The following is an 18,107-nucleotide window of genomic DNA, read 5'->3' on the forward strand; positions in this document are numbered from 1 at the left end:
GCATCATTAATGTAAAATACTAAATCAACTATGGGCTACTGTTTGAAATTGTATATTTTTACAATTTAGTTGAATAATTCAATAACTAATGACAGATAAAGCAGAAAAGAGATTTATCTGAAAGGTACAATTATTCTGTACAGGCATATCAATATTTACTTATTTAATTACCCATATTTTATATGAAGAAATGTCATAATAGCAGCACTATGAATATGAATGCAAATTGAATGATTTCACTCAACTAACCTAAAGGTTTTAATGAAGGCGAAGATGTCTGAAATGTTCATTTAATTCATGGAAATACAGAATAATAACCTCATTAATTACAATAATTATTCAATTGAAAAAAATAATAACACTAACAACATGCCACTTGGCGCCTTCTGTGCCAATTCTGGGTGGCTCATTTTACCCCAATGATCTAATTTTAACCTTTTACTTCAAAATGAAAACTATAAATTTTACTCCACAAATAGGCTACCTCATTAACCAGATGCAAAAAACATGATATTCAATATGTCATAGATCACTATTTTCCAGAGACACAAAGTTCGATAAATTAACCTCAAAACTGTTTCGGCTGACTAAATCTGACAAATATTGATATTCAGATTAAATGACAAAATTAAGAATAGCATAAAGTGCTGAGATGAGATTTTGCTACCTATAGTCAGGATAAAAAATTATTCATCTTCATCTTACCCTATTACCTTCTGAGGAATCATTTAAATTCAATTTCCTTTTATTGTCATTGATATAATACAATGAAATTAATTAGCAAATCTTACAGTGCATCCACACGTCACGTGACAACACAACAACAGTAATTAAGACACAATAAATTTAACACACTACAATTTAGAAACTTGGCAGTTTCATGTAAAGACAGGCCTACTGTACATTGTTGTTATAAAGTGAACCTATCTAATTATAATTAGTGCAACTGAATCATGCCCATCGCTTATCAACCCACCTTAGAAACGTTTTCTTTTCTGAAATAATTTAACAAACAATTAGACTTTTTAAAAAAAAATATTTGAATTTTAATTTTTAGAAACAAATCATGTGTTTATGTGGTGAATACGACAGTCAATCATAGTGTATGTCTTCTATCAAGCTTGATTCATATTCATCCACTGTCTTTTGGCGACATCGACTGGCCATTTATCAAAATTGAGCGCGAGGTTCTCAAACCCAAACCTTCTAGAGTTCAAACCCAAACCCTGCACACATCTGTAAAAGTCCAGTGAAACTAAAAAATATTTTAACTAGTTAAAAAAATTTTTTTATCCGAATACCAAATTAGACTTATATTTTGCAGGAACACTGATCTCCAGGCCAGAAGTAGGCTAGGCTACAACTGAGAACCCTGGATTTACACTTTACTTCCTGATTTTGAATATTCAATTAACATAAATTATCGTGTAATTAACTTTCTATGTACCAAAAAATAATGTAAAATATTAATTAATTTAATTCAATTTAAAACGTGTAATGAAACGGTCATGCCCAGTAGGCGGCGGTGCAGTTTTATAGGCGATAATGCGCATGCGCAGTACGATATGTGCACTAGCTCTTCTGCTCTTGAAGACTGCTGACACGTGAGCAGCGTTTCAGCAGCACTGCATGGCAAACTAGACAAATCCAGTTTTTTTAACATGCAGTTTTTTTTAACATGCAGCTGTGCAGCGCGACATGTTTCTCTGAGATTATGAACACACAACCTGGTTAAAACAGGATGTCTGCTGTGGTTTTAATCGCCAGTGAACTGGAAATGTTATGCTGATTCAACTGTCCGCTTCTGCAGCCTTTTGACTTAGTAAACCGCCTTCCTCGAATCACAAATCATCATTTAATTCTTCTCTATTTATCCGAATGCACCAGATTGTTGTCATTCGCACTGGCAATAACAATAAACAGTAGTGAAGTCTGTATGGTGAGCAGAAAGGAGGCGTGGGATGACGCGGAGGTCCATATTGACAGGAAAACTCCCCAAATTTGGTGCTGCTTCCTGCACTCTACGGGTCCCCACCATGCGCCTGTTCCGCGCGCTGGAGCGTTTACGCGCGTGGACCGGAGTCTACACGGCCGAACTGTCACTGAGATTCTCCAGCACAAAAGCGGCTCCGCGGTTCCGAAGAATGGACTATCAGGTAAAGCTTTTGAATTCCCTTGTCTAAATGTTATGCGTATTTATGTGAATCAATACAATAAATGGTAAGTTTGTGCACTTTTTTTACGGACTTTGGGCTGAAAGTGTTTGTTTAGATAACAAAATATTATTTAAACCCAGCGCACGCGGATGATGATTCATCCGTGACAGTTGTTACATCAGCCGTTAAGTTTTTAAAATCAAAGAGCGGCAATTTGTGTGCGCGGTGAGAGTGAGTCAGTGACTCCATTGAGGTCCTACGGCAAGCCGTACAACATTTAACAATATCCATAATAAAAGGCAATCTGTTGTTATTATGTTATATGTATCTATGTATAATGCTATTACGCCTATTTATGATATACTGCTCACTTTTAGTGACTTTACTAGTAGTTAAAAGTAACGGTTACGAACTAGTACAAATTGTTACCAGTTACAAATAATAGAAACTTGTCACTATTTGGATGACAGAAAATGAGTTGGTATTAATATGTAATTAATAATTACATTGGATTGGAGTAATTACACATTGGATTAGAGTAATTACCTGTAACTAAAAAGTACTAGTAACAATAATAGAAGATTACAAGTAGATACAAGTTAGGCTAAGGGTTAAGCAATAACTGTCAAAACAGCTTGCCATAAATTCTGCATTCTTGTATTCAGGCCATGTGCTCAGTGTGGCAGCCATAACTGAGGATTAAAAGCATTTGTGTGAAGAAAAAATATCTTATTTCATTTATAATTGTGCTAAATGCGTTATTTATATCTATTAAAGAATTAGATGGCAGTTAAACTTTTATTATTAGTCAGTGTCAACAAAGTTTTACTGGCATAATTGTTAACATTTGGAATATATACACAGTGCTGTAAGGTTAGGCTACTTGTTACATAAGGTGGACAAATGTTAGAAATAACGGAAAATATAAAAAAAAAACAAGTTAAAAAAATATATATACAGTATTTGATTAGAAAATTACAAATAAAAACTTTTTTATTTGAGATTTCCCTTATATTTGTTATGGTTTCAGGACTAGATTCACCTCATCTTGCATTATATATATGCCAATTGCTTGTATGATTCATCTGATCAATTTCACCAACTAACTAAAACATTTAGCAGCTTTACATAATTAGTTTTCATTTGTCAGTTGTAATATAATTGTAGTACATACATACACCAGATCTGGCTAAACATTGACTAAAAACGTATTATGAAAGAGTTCAGAAGTTCAGTGTGTCTATCAAAGCAACAGTAAAGCCTCAGTTTGTAGAGACTAAAGCTCCACATGGATAGCTTATCCTCTGAATTTACTTCCAGCACATGTAATACGAGTCATAAATCTGGATTTGATGTAAACATGAAATGTTCTCGAGCGCCGGAGCTGGTGTTTTGCTCCATGGGTTGGTGTTTGAGGTGTTGAGATGGCATGAAGTCTTTGAGATCCAGCTGTAGCGTCATGAATGTCTTTCAGGATGCGGTGTGCACCCTCAACACACTCCAGACCAACGCCAGCGCTCTGGAGCAGGTGAAGAGAGAGAGAGGTCATCCTCAGCTCCAGCTGCAGGCCATGAGAGGCTTTCTCCAGCGGGCAGGACTCAAGGTACCAAACACCGCTACATAAAAACGACACTTACTCAAGACGGTATGACCAAAATCCTTTTATCACAGTAGGAATAGTTTTACAGTATATCACAAATGATTGATCACTTTTTATGCTAATAAATCAGCTGTTATTTGGCCTTTTTTGTATCAGTCTTGGCAAATAACCATTCCTCCTTAGCCGATTATCATTTCTATTTTAAAATCTTGGTTAGTAGATAATATGCAAATTTGGTTTTCAAATATTTTTTAGTGAGTTAAGTTGATATTGTATAAAAATATTTTTTAATTTTCAGTGTATATGCGTACATTACGTTTCTATAATTACATTGCATTGGCTTTTGTATATTTTTTGTATGTTAAATATAATGTGGTAAAGCCTATTTGTGGATAATACAGTGAATTAAATGCTTTATAAATGAAAGGTGCTTAATTTTGTTTAATTATTGTCTCTTTATTTGCAACTTAACATACACAAAACAAAAGAAACAATACAAAAATGTATAAGTTTGATATCACCGTGCAAAAACAGCTTCATATTAAGCATGTAATTAAAATAAAAACAATAAAGCCATTATAAATAGTAAATGTATGCCTAACTGACCGCACATCAGCAACTAAAATCAACTCAACTCTGCTTTGCATCGTGCAACCAAGTTCTTCCTACTCTTGACTTGTTGAAACATGTTCAATTCAGTATTTTAATTACAAATTATTTTTGTAAATAACCATTCAACTGATGTGCTCTGTGTGTCCTCAGGTAGAAGAACTTGATCGTCTCAATATTATTCACGTAACTGGAACAAAAGGAAAGGTAAGTCAGTTCATGAATGATTTAAAGGGATAGTTCACCCAAAAGTTCAGTGAAATGCTGATTATTATTCTGTATTTATTTCAGGGTTCAACGTGTGCCTTTACAGAACAGATTTTGAGGAACTATGGCTTCCGCACTGGATTCTACAGGTATTATAACCAGTCAAAATAATGCAGTGTATGGAGATGAAGTGTGTGTATAGTCATTCTGTAGTGATTGTGGGAGTGGTCGGGTTTTTAAACCAGAGTAAGTGTTGTGTAACTCTACTGTTCATTCATGCATGCACATACATATACGTTCGTGCTGAACTTTGCTTGATCTTTCCACTTAAATAAACCAGCTCTCAGAGTAGAAGGTAAAGCTATGTGTTGCGTCAGTATTACCTTGTAAATGATGTAATCGATCCGTCCTAAGTTTTGTTTAGTTGAACTTTATCTCAAGCTTAATGATTTACATAATCATTGACCATTGTTCACAGTAAGACGTCAGTGGATTTTATAGGGCATAAACAAACACTGTAGTAAAGTCTTTACATTTACTGCATTATCTTATGTCAGTTGGTTGTTTTATATGATGTCTTCATTTTTAGTTCACCTCATTTGGTGCAAGTGAGAGAACGAATCAGAATCAACGGGCAGCCAATAGGAAAAGAGCTTTTCACCAAATATTTCTGGCAGGTGTACGGGCGACTGGAAGAGACAAAGGTGAGCCGGATGTTATTTTTCTCCCTCCCTCCCTTTTGAAATAAGTCAATATGCAATGTAGACTTTCACAACTCAAACTCCTTCTTAGTTGGACAGTTTATTATGTTTTATACACCAGACCATTTGTGAAAACTAATGGTAAAAAGTCATAAATCACCATGTGGTTATGACACAGTCCTGAACACATTAACATATGATGACAGTGTGAAATATGCTGATAGGTGAAGATATATAAATATTTGCATAAATATTTGCATAAATTAATAATAGAAGTACAGTTACAAAAAGAGCCTGTCTGGTTCTGTCTCAGAGAGAGGATAGGAAATGGCCATGCAAAATAGTGTTATGAACACTTTTGGTGCAAGAAATTACACAAAAATAATAAACATGAACCCTTTAAATTCCTTTGAATGAAAATGTGCAAATGTCTGAGCTTTTTCCCTTGGAAGAAGATTAACATATGCGTTAGTAGTACTAAGTAGTAGCTTTATACAATGATCTGGTTGCTTTCTCTACTTCTGCTAATGCTAATTCCTATGAAAGGATTGCGTGTTTCCTGCTGACTGCTCCTCTGGGTTTGTGTCTGTACCATGTTAATTGTGTTAAGTGTAAATGTGAGGCTTCTGGTCACGTAATTGCATAATCACAACAGCATGTCAGTCATGTGAGAAAGGAAACAGTGCCGTTTGTTAAGACACTTGAACCTAAAATGTGTCTTTGAACATTCACATCCATGTGTCTTACATGCATGACAAAGCACATCAATAATATGAGTGATATCTAAAAGTGGAAAAGACTTTTGTGTCATAAGAGTTTGTGTTTGACCTTTCAGGATGCCAATGGCGGCAGCATGCCCGCTTATTTTCGCTTTCTCACCATTTTGGCCTTCCACGTCTTTCTTCAGGAGAAGGTGAGTACCATCACTGATCAGTATTACCTGATCCGTTTTATTATAATGATTGAGCATGTAATGGAGCCCACATATATTCAGCTCAAGCATTTAATAGTGATAGTTTTTAGCACTCTTTTATCATCAATGTTAAAGTTTAATAAATTGTCTCATAGATCATGACAGTTGTCCTTTTATTATAGATGCTGGTTATTAATTGAGCTAAATTCTCTATTTCTCCCTCTCTTGCTCAGGTTGATTTGGCTGTCCTCGAGGTGGGGATTGGTGGAGCTTATGACTGCACCAATATTATTAGGTACCAGAGCTCTGATTTCTATTCTCCCTCCCATCTGCTTCAGTGTAGCGTGTCTAATTCTCTTTGTACCGCGTTAGCCTAGTTTCAGCCATTTCATCTTCATTCGTCTGGCTTCATAGTTTAAGCGTGACACATTCCTCTCAAATCAACCAATCATTGATCTGCATTCTTTATTGGTTTAGTGTATCCTCAGTAGCCATATCAAAGCAATCATCACCAATCAAGTGCACAACAAATAAAGTTATTGTCTCGTAAAAGAAAGAACCGCTTCTAAACGGCCTGTAACGAGTCGCCAGTAATTTCAGTCTCACTGCCTGAAACGAACCTATGTAGGTTTGTAACAAATTTGCATAATGCTAGCCTATGTTCTTCATTGGCTGCTTGCGAACAACAATCTACTTTGAATCGCCCTCAAACGCTGTAGTTGTAGCTGATGAGGCCTGGAAGAGTTTGGTTCATGTTGTCATCATGGGAGAAGGAGCTGTTTTCTGGTGCCAAAGCAAATCCACTTTGCATGCTCTTCCAAAACATGAGGACTCGGACTCGAATCAGTGTGGCAAACCATCGTGACTGTTCATATCACTGTGTATCAAGCTCTAAGCTTCCAGAGCTGAAATTTAGATATGATAATTGGTGTAAGTAGATCAATCACAACAGGCTGGGGCGCCTGACCAATCAGAGCAAAGTAAACCAATCAAAAACAAGCTGGGCCGTCTGACCAATCAGAGTAGACCAATCACAACAGACTGGGCCATCTGACCAATCAGAGCAAAGTAGGCTCTCTGAAAGAAGGGGTTTAAAGTGACTGAATCCTTTATCAAAACGTTTCAGACATTGAGAAAATGCATATGCATATTATGAGTTTTTTTTACCTTGTATCCATGTAAACCTATTGTAGGAGCTTTCAAAACAAAATGAGGAACCTTTAAATTTCTTAATAAGGGCACTTTAAATTTTTATAAGAAATGACTCGCTTCACTTTAAAGATTTAATTTGTTGAAATGCCTCTTGTGTTTCCCAGGCATCCCTGGGTGTGTGGGATCTCCTCTTTGGGCATAGATCACACCAGCATACTGGGAGACAGCATTGAGAAAATTGCCTGGCAGAAAGGAGGGATTTTTAAGGTGAATATTTGTGAGTTGTGACTGTAAAAACTGAGTGTGTTTTAAGGTATTCAGTGGATGTGTGTTCATTGCAGCCGGGGGTTCCTGCGTTCACAGTCAAACAGCCTGACGGGCCGATGAAGGTGCTTGAAGAGAGAGCAGAAGAAATTGGGGTGAGAAATACGAAGATGCTGCAGATACACAATTCAAATTGCAGTTCATTTGCTGACATTGTTTTTCTCTCTCAGTGTTCGTTGTCAGTGTGTCCTGATCTGGATGAGTATGAGAGCGAGGGCTCGCTCAGGTTGGGTTTAGCCGGTCACCATCAGCGCAGTAACGCTTCTCTGGCTCTACAGCTCTCACACACCTGGCTGCAGAGACACTTCCTCACAGGTGTGTGTTTCTGTCTCTGTGGATTAGTTCACATCTCTTTTATAGTGTCTTTAATCAGCTGTTTATTCCTCAGATCCTGTGTCGTCATCTCTAGTGGAGTTCAGCGGTGTGAGCCCAGCTCCAGCGTTCCAGCCTACTCCTGCAATGATCAAAGGTCTGTAAAAACATACTATACAGCCTTATTAAAAGCTTTGTTCTAAAACCTGTTGAGCAGCCTTGATGTCTACAAGGCAAAACTGCTTTTCAAGAAATACTCGAAATACTCACATTGAAGTTCTTTTTCATTCTCCACTTAGGGGTAAAAAATATACCTGAGCGGCGAAATACTATTAGCAAACATCCCAATGCCGTGCGCTGCTGAGAGTGGCATTTAGATGAATATGTAAATATGAGCTGCATGCTTTCCTTTTAATAACAAAATAAACAAAAATTGACAATGTTCAGAAAATAGCAGTAAAGAAAGCAGCTGATCTTAGAGATGTGGATTTGTTTGCACCAGCTCTGCGATTTGGCTCTCCAGTCAAGTCACATTTATTAATACAGCACTTTGTACAGTGGATTGTTTAAAAGCAAGCAGCTTTACAGTATTAAACATGAGAAAACAATGTCAGTGTTTCGAACTCCCAAACCTCCAAACAAATTTAGTTTTTGCCTGATTTTGTTCAAAATGTCACATATGCTGTTTTCAGACCAGATATTTAACCAGTATGTTACAATTTAAGTCAAATATGCATCTAAGTCAGTACACAATATATGATGTTTTGACAGGTCTTGCAGAGACTGAGTGGCCTGGGCGCAATCAGACGCTAAAACACGGCCCTGTGACGTATTTCCTGGACGGAGCTCATACCACTCGCAGCATGCAGGCCTGCGTCCGCTGGTTCACTGAGATCGCAGCACATCATGAGAGAAATGCTGGGTGAGAAGGCCTTGCTCTTTATTTTTATTTCTGTTTTATACTATACCTTCTATGATTGATGGCTTCAAGACTGAAATCTTTAAACATACAGTACAAAAGAGAGCCTATAATTTTTCTTATTAGAATTATATTAACGTTAACTGAAATAAAGTATCAAAAAACTATTAAAAACTGAAATATATTTGAAAAAACTAATAAAAGTGAGAAAAAATTATACATTGTAAATGCTATAATAGTATATTAATGAAGTAACACTGACCTACGGTCAGCCTTGCGGTGGTTCTTAAACGTTGCATATCTGCAGATATCTGGTAAATGTGCTGGTGTTTAATGTTGTGTGTGTTTGTAGGGGTTCGGTGGTGAGGGTTCTCTTGTTCAACGCTACAGGAGAGAGAGACTGTGCTGCCATGCTCAAACTGCTCACAGTGAGTTATCAGTTCATACTTTTTAATCATGTTACTCTTCTGAAGTAACCCAGAGACTCATTTTCAAATGCTCTATGTTTTAGCCCTGTCATTTCGACTTTGCCGTGTTCTGTCCGAACATCACAGAGGCCATAGCGACCTGTAATGCAGGTAAGAGATGCTTTTAGTCCTGTGTAAGAGATCCAGAGATCTAGTCCAGGGGTGTCCAAACTCAGTCCTGGAGGGCCACTGTCCTGCTGTGTTTCGCTCCAGCTTGCTTGGAAGTTTCTATTATGTAAGACCTTGATTAGCTGGCTCAGGTGTTTTGTATTGGGGTTGCAGCTAAACTTTGCTGGACAGTCAGTGGCCCTCCGGGAGCAGGATTGGACACCCCTGATCTAGTCAATCAGAAAGACGGGTGATAACTATAAATGTGATTGCTGGATCAGCTGGACCATTTAGGTACTTCAATCAGGACTGCTTAACGAACCGTGTTTGTGTGTTTTTAGCCACCACAGCTTAAGCACTCTTTTAAATTCAAGTACGCTGTCTACCTAAGCCACATGATTGTTTCATTCCTAATGCTAATAGTGAGCAATAAAATTATGCCTTTTAGGCCCAAAATGTGCAGCACAAACAGGCAATCCCATAATGCATTGAAATGATATTGAAGATGTCCATTAATATTATGATATATGATTTAATATATGAATTCTAAAAACATTTGATTAAAATAATAATAAACTTTATATACATATTATTTAGTATTTTATATTTATTTGTGCCTTTTTAAGCACTGTAAGTATAGAAGCTTGTTTCCACCACGGAATTAAAAAAAAGAAAAGTAATTGCGACTTTTTGTCACAATTCTGAATTTTCTTCTAAGAATTGTGATACAGTCGCAATTGTGAGTTATAAAGTCTGAATTGTGAGATATAAACATGCATTTGCAAGAAGTCAGAATTGCAACTCTAGTTCTCAGAATTGTGAGTTTATATCTCACGATTTTGAGAAAGTCAGAATTGTGAGAGAAAAAGTTGTAATTACCTTTTCATTTTTTTTTTTTTTTTTATTCCACGGTGGAAATGAGCTTCCATAGAAAAACATGCATAGGAATATTTCAGTACAATTTAAAATGCTTTTTAGAGTATCAGTTTATTTGTTTAGCAAAATGTCAATATCAGACTTGTGAGTTTTAGTTGAGTTTCTCATGTGCTGTTTTTTGTAAGTGGCTATTAATATTTCAAATCAGTCTCTTAAGAGATTTTATGTCAGTCAGCACGCTGCCTTACAAAGTAATTTTTGTGCTAGTGTGTAAAGTTCAGTGTATTTTACTAACACATTCTGTCTTTCAGATCAACAGAACTTTAACGTTTCCGTGGAGAACATGCTCACACGTTGCCTGGACAACCAGCAGAGCTGGCGCGTTATGAATGGCCAGGAGAAGAAGCCAGAGGCGGAGCTTCTGATCGGGGCAGGTTTGCCTTTAGTGGCAGAAAGGCACAGCGACACACTGGTGTTTCCCTGCATCCTCAGCGCCCTGCAGTGGATCAGTCAGGGAAGAGACTCTGTTCTGTCAGACCCAAACAGATGCGTCATACCCGTTAAACCGAGCATAAGCACGAAAGCCGCACCGTTACGAGAGGCCGTGAACATACACGTCCTCATCACAGGGAGCTTACACCTGGTGGGAGGGGCTTTAAAACACTTGGACCCTGCTTTAAACTCATAATGGACGTATGAGCATCAGACATTCAGACAAACACAGCAAGTGCGCCACCTAGTGCCTAAACCCTGTCACACTACAGTTCAGTCTGAGAAGATTTACGGCCCGAATGAAATCATGACAGCTTGTTCTAGAATCCATGCGTTCTTCATCATGACTTGAGAAGAGCATTGCACCAGTTCTTTGAGCATTCATCAGTTTATGTAAAGAGCACATTAATTCAAAACTACTTGCTGTTCATGTTTACTTTGATTCGATGTGCATTCAGTTAACTTTCTGTGTAAGCTTCTTTGTTTTGCATTTCAATTTTGATGTTTTTAACCAGATCTTTCCATTTGTGAAATAGAAAGTCAGGTTACTTATCCATCAGTGTTTGTGTTAATTTTTTTATTGCACTGAAAGAATTGTGCCATATATAAAACACTGTTTTCTCATAATGTAATATTAATGTGTCATTTCTAACACATGTATGGGAAAGTTTGCATTCATACATTCAAGCGGATGTGAAATGATATTCAAAGCATTTCAACACTGAGGTGCCCACATCTGTTCATAGTAAATAAATAAGTTAAATGGTTTGTGTGTGTATATATACATACGAGGACTGGCGGTGTATAAAAACTGTTTTCCATCAAATCTGCATATTAGTGTAATTTAATTTTTTGTAGCATTTTATGTACTGTAGTTAAGATGGGAGGGTGTCTACTAGTCTAAATAGAAACTGCTATCTTCAAACATGTTTTTCTTTTTCTTTTTAGATGGTAAAAAAGATGGTTTAGATGGTTTTGTTATCTGTGAAAGTTTGATAATTATATCAAAAATGTGACTTACTATTTTGATCAATAAATATGCCACTCTTGTCTTAAAGTGCCATAGGATGCTATTCAAAAAAATCTTACAGTACTGTACATACCACCGATGGAAAGTGAATAAAAACAATGTTAAGGTTTTTGGTCTATCGGTCAATCATATACCTAAATATGTACGTTTAATTCCAAGTTGAGCTAATAAGATATAATGCATGCACACATGGATATATAGCACATTAGTACAATAACGGTTTTGAAATATATATATTTATATATGACTGTAAAGTAGTTTTGCGTAAGACTTCCGGACGGTAGGAGGCGGTAGAGTTTTTCTTGCCGGGTTTGAGAGTCCGTCCTGGGAATCCGCAGAGGAACAGCAAGGATGCAGCGCGACAAAACCGGAAGCTCCGCCGGCGCGGAAAAGTACGAATATTTTAATAAATTTCTATCTCTTATCAGTCACTTAAAATATTAAAACATCACTTTTATTTATCTTGAACATGTCAAGCACCCATTTGTACTGGTTAAATATATTTAGTCTTTTAAACGACGCTATAAAGCTGGCATTTCTGTGTGTGGGTCTGGTTTTTGTGTGTCAGGCCCGAATTAACAACATAAAAAATCACCCACACAACCAAAACAGCTTCATAAAGGACTAAATATTGTCTTAATTAAAACAGAATTCTGCCAAAATGCGTCTGTAAGTGTATTGTAATTGTGATTATCTCAATGTAAGAACGACAGAATTGACTGAGAGCTCCTCTTGTGTGTGTGTGTGTGTGTGTGTGTGTTAGGCCGGACAGAGAGACGGCCATCATGTCTAAATACTACGATGGGGTCGAGTTTCCCTTCTGTGATGAATTCTCTAAATATGAGAAGCTGGCGAAGATCGGCCAGGGAACTTTCGGGTGAGTGTTTGATGCTTGTGTAAGTAAATATATCACCTTCATGTTTATTCCTGCTGTAATCCACTGTCAGAAAAAAACATGGCTGATATAATGACTGTTGTGATTCATTAAACCTCTTGTTATATGTGATTGCTGGCTGGGTTATCAGTGAGGTTTAGTGGATCTCTAATGTGTTTTCTCTGTGTAGGGAGGTGTTCAAGGCCAAACACAGACAGACGGGGAAGAAGGTGGCTTTGAAAAAAGTACTTATGGAGAATGAGAAAGAAGGGGTAAGAACATGCATCTCCATCCTCTGTTGTACAGTTGATTATGCAGATGTCACACACTTTAGCATCTCTTGTCATCCTGTGTTTTGTTCTGAGTCCGTGTTTGTGCTCTCCTTCTCAGTTTCCCATCACAGCTCTGAGGGAGATCAAGATCTTACAGCTGCTGAAACACGAGAATGTGGTGAATCTCATCGAGATCTGCAGAACAAAAGGTGTGTGTTTAAGTAAATGTGGTATTATTGCATTTATGTGCTAATCTATAAATTTCCACAGTTATAGAAAACCTGGAAATATCAAGGAATTTTATAGTTGTGATTTTCAGACTTGAAAAAAATCATTTAATTGAGTAAAATTTATATGAATAAAAGTTTAGTAATCATTTTTATTTTTTAGTTAATAACATGTTTTTTCTTCTGCTGAAATATTTTTTTGTTTAGAAAAACTGGTGTGATTAATTAAGACCCTCAGTGATTATAGTTGTGGTGTGAAAATCTCTATTTTAAATGAATTAGACTAATTATTAAAACTTCATTGTTATAGTTGTTGTCCTTGGTGTGAACGGCCCTTAATGCAGTAATCATGAAAAAAACAATGGAAATTAATGAATCAAAAAGTGTGGGAGTCTATGACTTGTGTTCTTGTTACTCAAATTATACCAATAGGCACTATGTTAAATGACCATTATGTCTAGCTATTGATTGAAGGATTATAATGCCAGTATCAGAGTTTATTCTGCTTGCCTCTTTCTCTCCAGCCACCCAGTTTAACCGCTATAAGGGCAGCATCTATCTGGTGTTTGACTTCTGTGAGCATGACCTCGCGGGACTGCTGAGCAACGCTAATGTTAAATTCACCCTGGCTGAGATTAAGAAGGTCATGCAGATGCTGCTGAACGGACTTTACTACATACACAGAAACAAGGTAAGAAGTGGCAATTTACAGGGCCAGATTATCTGAGGGAAATGTAGTTTAACATTGTAGGAAGCAGGCACAGGGTTGTCCTCATGTTTACAGGCTCAGACTGAAGTGTTTTGTATATTTGTGTCAGATCCTCCACAGAGACATGAAGGCTGCCAATGTTCTGATCACCAGAGATGGCGTTCTGAAGCTGGCTGACTTTGGTTTGGCCAGAGCGTTTAGTTTGGCCAAGAACAGTCAGGGGAACCGCTACACAAACCGGGTCGTCACACTGTGGTACCGACCGCCTGAACTACTGCTGGGTGAGTGAAGTACAACCCTGTTGAAACCTTGTATTCCACTTTCTTTACAAGTGGTAAATGGAAAACAGATCCTGTTGACAAAAATATGATGAGCAAAAGTTTAATTAGCAGGTATTACCTGCTCACTGAGAAAGAATTGATTCATGTATGCTTTGCACTTATGCATTGAAAAGTGCTGTTTTCTCAATATCACTCGGCTGAAGCACTTTCTCTCAGGCTGCATCTGCAATTGCATACTTCCCTTCTATATAGTAGGCGAAAAAGAGTATGTAGTAGAGTATGTAACAAAAGTAGTACAGTCGTGCTCAGAATTAATCATACCCCTGGTAAATATGATCAAAAATGGCTGTAAAAAATAAATCTGCATTGTTTATCCTTTTGATCTTTCATTCAAAAAATTCGCAAAAATCTAACCTTTCATTGAAGTAAAATAATTAAAAATGTGGGGGGGAAATCACATTATGAAATAAATGTTTTTCTCCGAAACACGTTGGCCACAATTATTGGTACTCTTTTATTAAATACTTTTTGCAACCTCCTTTTGCCAAGATAACAGATCTGAGTCTCCTCCTATAATGCCTGATGAGTTTGGAGAACAACTGACAAGAGATCAGAGACCATTCCTCCATACAGAATCTCTCCAGATCCTTCAGATTCCCAGATCCATGTTTGTGCTTCTTCTCTTCAGTTCAGCCCACTCATCAGGTCAGGGAACTGGGACGGTCATAGCAGAAGCTTCATTTTGTGCTCCGCATCAAATTTTTGTGTTGATTTTGATGTTTGTTTTGGATCGTTGTCCTGATGGAAGATCCAACCACGGCCCATTATAAGATTTCTAGCAGAGGCCGTCAGGTTTTGATCTTTTATCTGTTGATATTTGATAGAATCCACGATGCCATGTATCTGAACAAGAAGTCCAGGACCTCCAGCAGAAAAATATGCCCACATCATTAAAGATCCAACGGTATATTAAATTGTACACATGGGGTACTTTTTATCCTTGTGTGCACCAAACCCATCTAGTGTGTTTGCTGGCAAAAAGCTATTTTTTTAGTCTCATCTGACCACAGAACCCTGAGCTATTTTCTTACAGCCACTTTCTATTTTGTGATGGTCAACAAGCTTTTGCTGCGCATCAGAACTATATTCTTTGGTTTTACTCATTGTGATGGATGATTCAGGGGATTTGGCCTTTGTGTTTCCTCATATTTAAACTCCTGTGAAACACGAAGTCATAGCTGGACAGTTTCATGTTCCTAGTCACCCTGGTGTGCTAAAAAAGGTAAATATTAATGGGAAAATACTTCAGAGATATTTTACTCATAAAAAAATTCTAGGGGTGCCAATAATTGTGGCCGACGTGTTTTGGAGAAAAACATTTATTTCATAATGTGATTTCCCCCTCCTCCCCTTTCAATTATTTTACTTCAATGAAAGGTTAGATTTTTGCCAATTTTTTGAATGAAAGATCAAAAGGATAAACGATGCAGATTAATTTTTTTACAGCCAATTTTGATAATATTTACCAGGGGTATGATTAATTCTGAGCACGACTGTATGTCTGAATTCACAGTACTCATAATAGAGTAAGTAAAGGGTACAGAGATGACCTACTACTTCCGATGAGATTCTGAAGTCTGCATACGATATACACTTTACTATCCCATGAGGCCACAGGAGAGGATTCATGAATGGAGATGAAGCAACTGGCACTGTAGGTCACATGATAATGACAGCATGGCGAATGTAGTACGTCCAGATTACTTTCATACTACACACATTCATACTATATAGAACATACTTTTTAAGCTGTGGTGAAGTAATTACTTACTCAAAATAAGTACCTACTCAAGTGAGTATGCGATTTCTGTCACATACTTTTACAGATTAACATGCATGTATGTGAAGAAGAGGGAGGCTAACGTAACAAATAAAGATAATTAAAAAGAGAGTCGACGGGTGAACTTCTCCACTGTTTATCAAGTGTGACAGGAAATTAAATAATTCTTTAAAACGGCTACTGGTCCTGTTTTTGAATAAAATTGAACTGCTTATTGTGGGGTATTATTGTGGAGTATTAAGTAGATGGTTTCTCACTCTGCGTATTTTTTCAGGGGAGAGAGACTACGGGCCTCCTATAGATCTGTGGGGTGGAGGGTGTATCATGGCGGAGATGTGGACCAGAAGCCCCATCATGCAGGGCAACACAGAACAACATCAGCTCACCCTCATAAGCCAGCTGTGTGGCTCTATTACTCCTGAGGTAACACACACACACACACACACACACACACACACACACACACACACACACACACACACACACACATACACATACACATACACATATACACATACACATATACACACACACAACATTAGAGATCCATTAACATTTGTTTTGGGCGATCAGATCACAAATAGTCAAGCGAGAACGATTACTGTTTTATCTGATATTAGCTTGTTTCAAATGTGTCTGAAGTGTCCGTTTGTGATGTATAAAACCACTTAGAGTAACATTTTATAATTACAGAATTTTAGGAATAAGTTTGATTCGTAAAGCTCCATAAGTATTACAAATGGTCTCAACTCCTTGATTAAGAAAGCTGAAGAAGTATCCTAACTTAGTTAAGAGTTGTAGGATGGCTGTATGCCAAAAAAGTTTTATACATACGACCCCTGGTTTTGACAAGATAGCTTCACATTTCATTATGTGAGACAAATGCTAGTTTTATTTTCTCTTTCTCAAGTTCTAGTTTTATTTCTTAATAGTTTCCCTCCAAACCTTGATTCACAGATTCAAAACTTGAATCCATGATAATAAATGTATTTATCTTCATGTTTTTAACATGTATTGTGTGCTATCTCAGGGTTGGCCCGGTGTGGATAAGAAGTATGAACTGTATCAGAAGATGGAGCTTCCTAAAGGTCAGAAGCGGAAGGTGAAGGACAGACTCAAGGCGTATGTGAAAGACCCGTACGCTCTGGATCTCATCGACAAACTGCTGGTTCTGGATCCGGCTCAGAGAATCGACAGCGACGACGCTCTCAACCACGACTTCTTCTGGTCCGACCCCATGCCCTCTGACCTCAAAAACATGCTCTCTACGCACAACACCTCCATGTTTGAGTACCTGGCACCGCCACGCAGGAGAGGTCACATGCCCCAGCAGCCAGCCAATCAGAACAGAAACCCGGCCACCACCAGCCAATCAGAGTTTGACAGGGTCTTTTGATTGAATCAGTCACACTCGGACAGTCTGTGATTGGTCAGGAAGGAGAGAGAGACTTTGGACTAAAACTTTAGTGGTCTCACTCAATTATGAAATATAATACTCTTCCACAGATATTGCTTCCTCATAGTGATGTGTTGGACATCTATGAAGTAAGCAGATACAACTGTTGTTTAGTGTTTGCGCTCACAGAAGCTTTATTAAGATTACAAAAAACACTGATTGAGGATGAGATGAGCTTAATTGATATGATTTGATGCTTTACTACCAGAGCTGATCCAGGAACAGCTTCAGCACTGAGATATGAGTGTCTTATTGTGCTGCAGTGCATTGTGGGAGAGAGAAAAAAGTGTTCTTAGTGTTTTCATGGTCAGGTTTCTGTTTTTACACACAGATTCAGTCCTGTATTAGATGTAAGTCTCCTGATAAGATGATTTTGTATTGAAAAGCTAAACTGCTTTTTGTGTAGGAGACTGTTTGACATTTATTTAAAGCCCTAGTTAACTTCTCTGTTCAGATTTTATTGTTAATTTACGTTCTTGTTCTTTTTAAAGATGGTTTTATTTGTAAGATTGTGTGTTTGGGTTCTTGGTGTTTAAGTTACTTGTAAGTATAATACACCAATAAAACATTCACTTTCCTACC

The 18,107-nt window shown here is 37.4% G+C and overlaps 2 protein-coding genes across 2 annotated transcripts; both read left to right on the top strand.

Moving 5' to 3' along the window:
* Nucleotides 1-1,569: 1,569 nt before the first annotated feature.
* Nucleotides 1,570-11,975, top strand: fpgs (folylpolyglutamate synthase). Its single transcript, XM_079898508.1, has 15 exons — nt 1,570-2,156; nt 3,631-3,759; nt 4,519-4,572; nt 4,657-4,721; nt 5,162-5,276; nt 6,109-6,186; nt 6,420-6,481; nt 7,503-7,605; nt 7,680-7,757; nt 7,833-7,977; nt 8,051-8,131; nt 8,746-8,896; nt 9,246-9,321; nt 9,405-9,471; nt 10,656-11,975. The coding sequence occupies exons 1-15, from the start codon at nt 1,962-1,964 to the stop codon at nt 11,030-11,032; spliced, it is 1,776 nt and encodes a 591-aa protein (XP_079754634.1). The 5' UTR covers nt 1,570-1,961; the 3' UTR covers nt 11,033-11,975.
* Nucleotides 11,976-12,159: 184 nt separating this feature from the next.
* On the top strand, nt 12,160-18,107 carry cdk9 (cyclin-dependent kinase 9 (CDC2-related kinase)). Its single transcript, XM_079898605.1, has 8 exons — nt 12,160-12,258; nt 12,630-12,743; nt 12,931-13,012; nt 13,131-13,221; nt 13,764-13,930; nt 14,058-14,229; nt 16,344-16,492; nt 17,100-18,107. Exons 1-8 carry the CDS (start codon nt 12,218-12,220, stop codon nt 17,463-17,465), a joined length of 1,182 nt encoding a protein of 393 aa, XP_079754731.1. The 5' UTR covers nt 12,160-12,217; the 3' UTR covers nt 17,466-18,107.

Source organism: Squalius cephalus, assembly GCF_949319135.1.
Source record: "Squalius cephalus genome assembly, chromosome: 17".
Lineage (NCBI taxonomy): Eukaryota > Metazoa > Chordata > Actinopteri > Cypriniformes > Leuciscidae > Squalius > Squalius cephalus.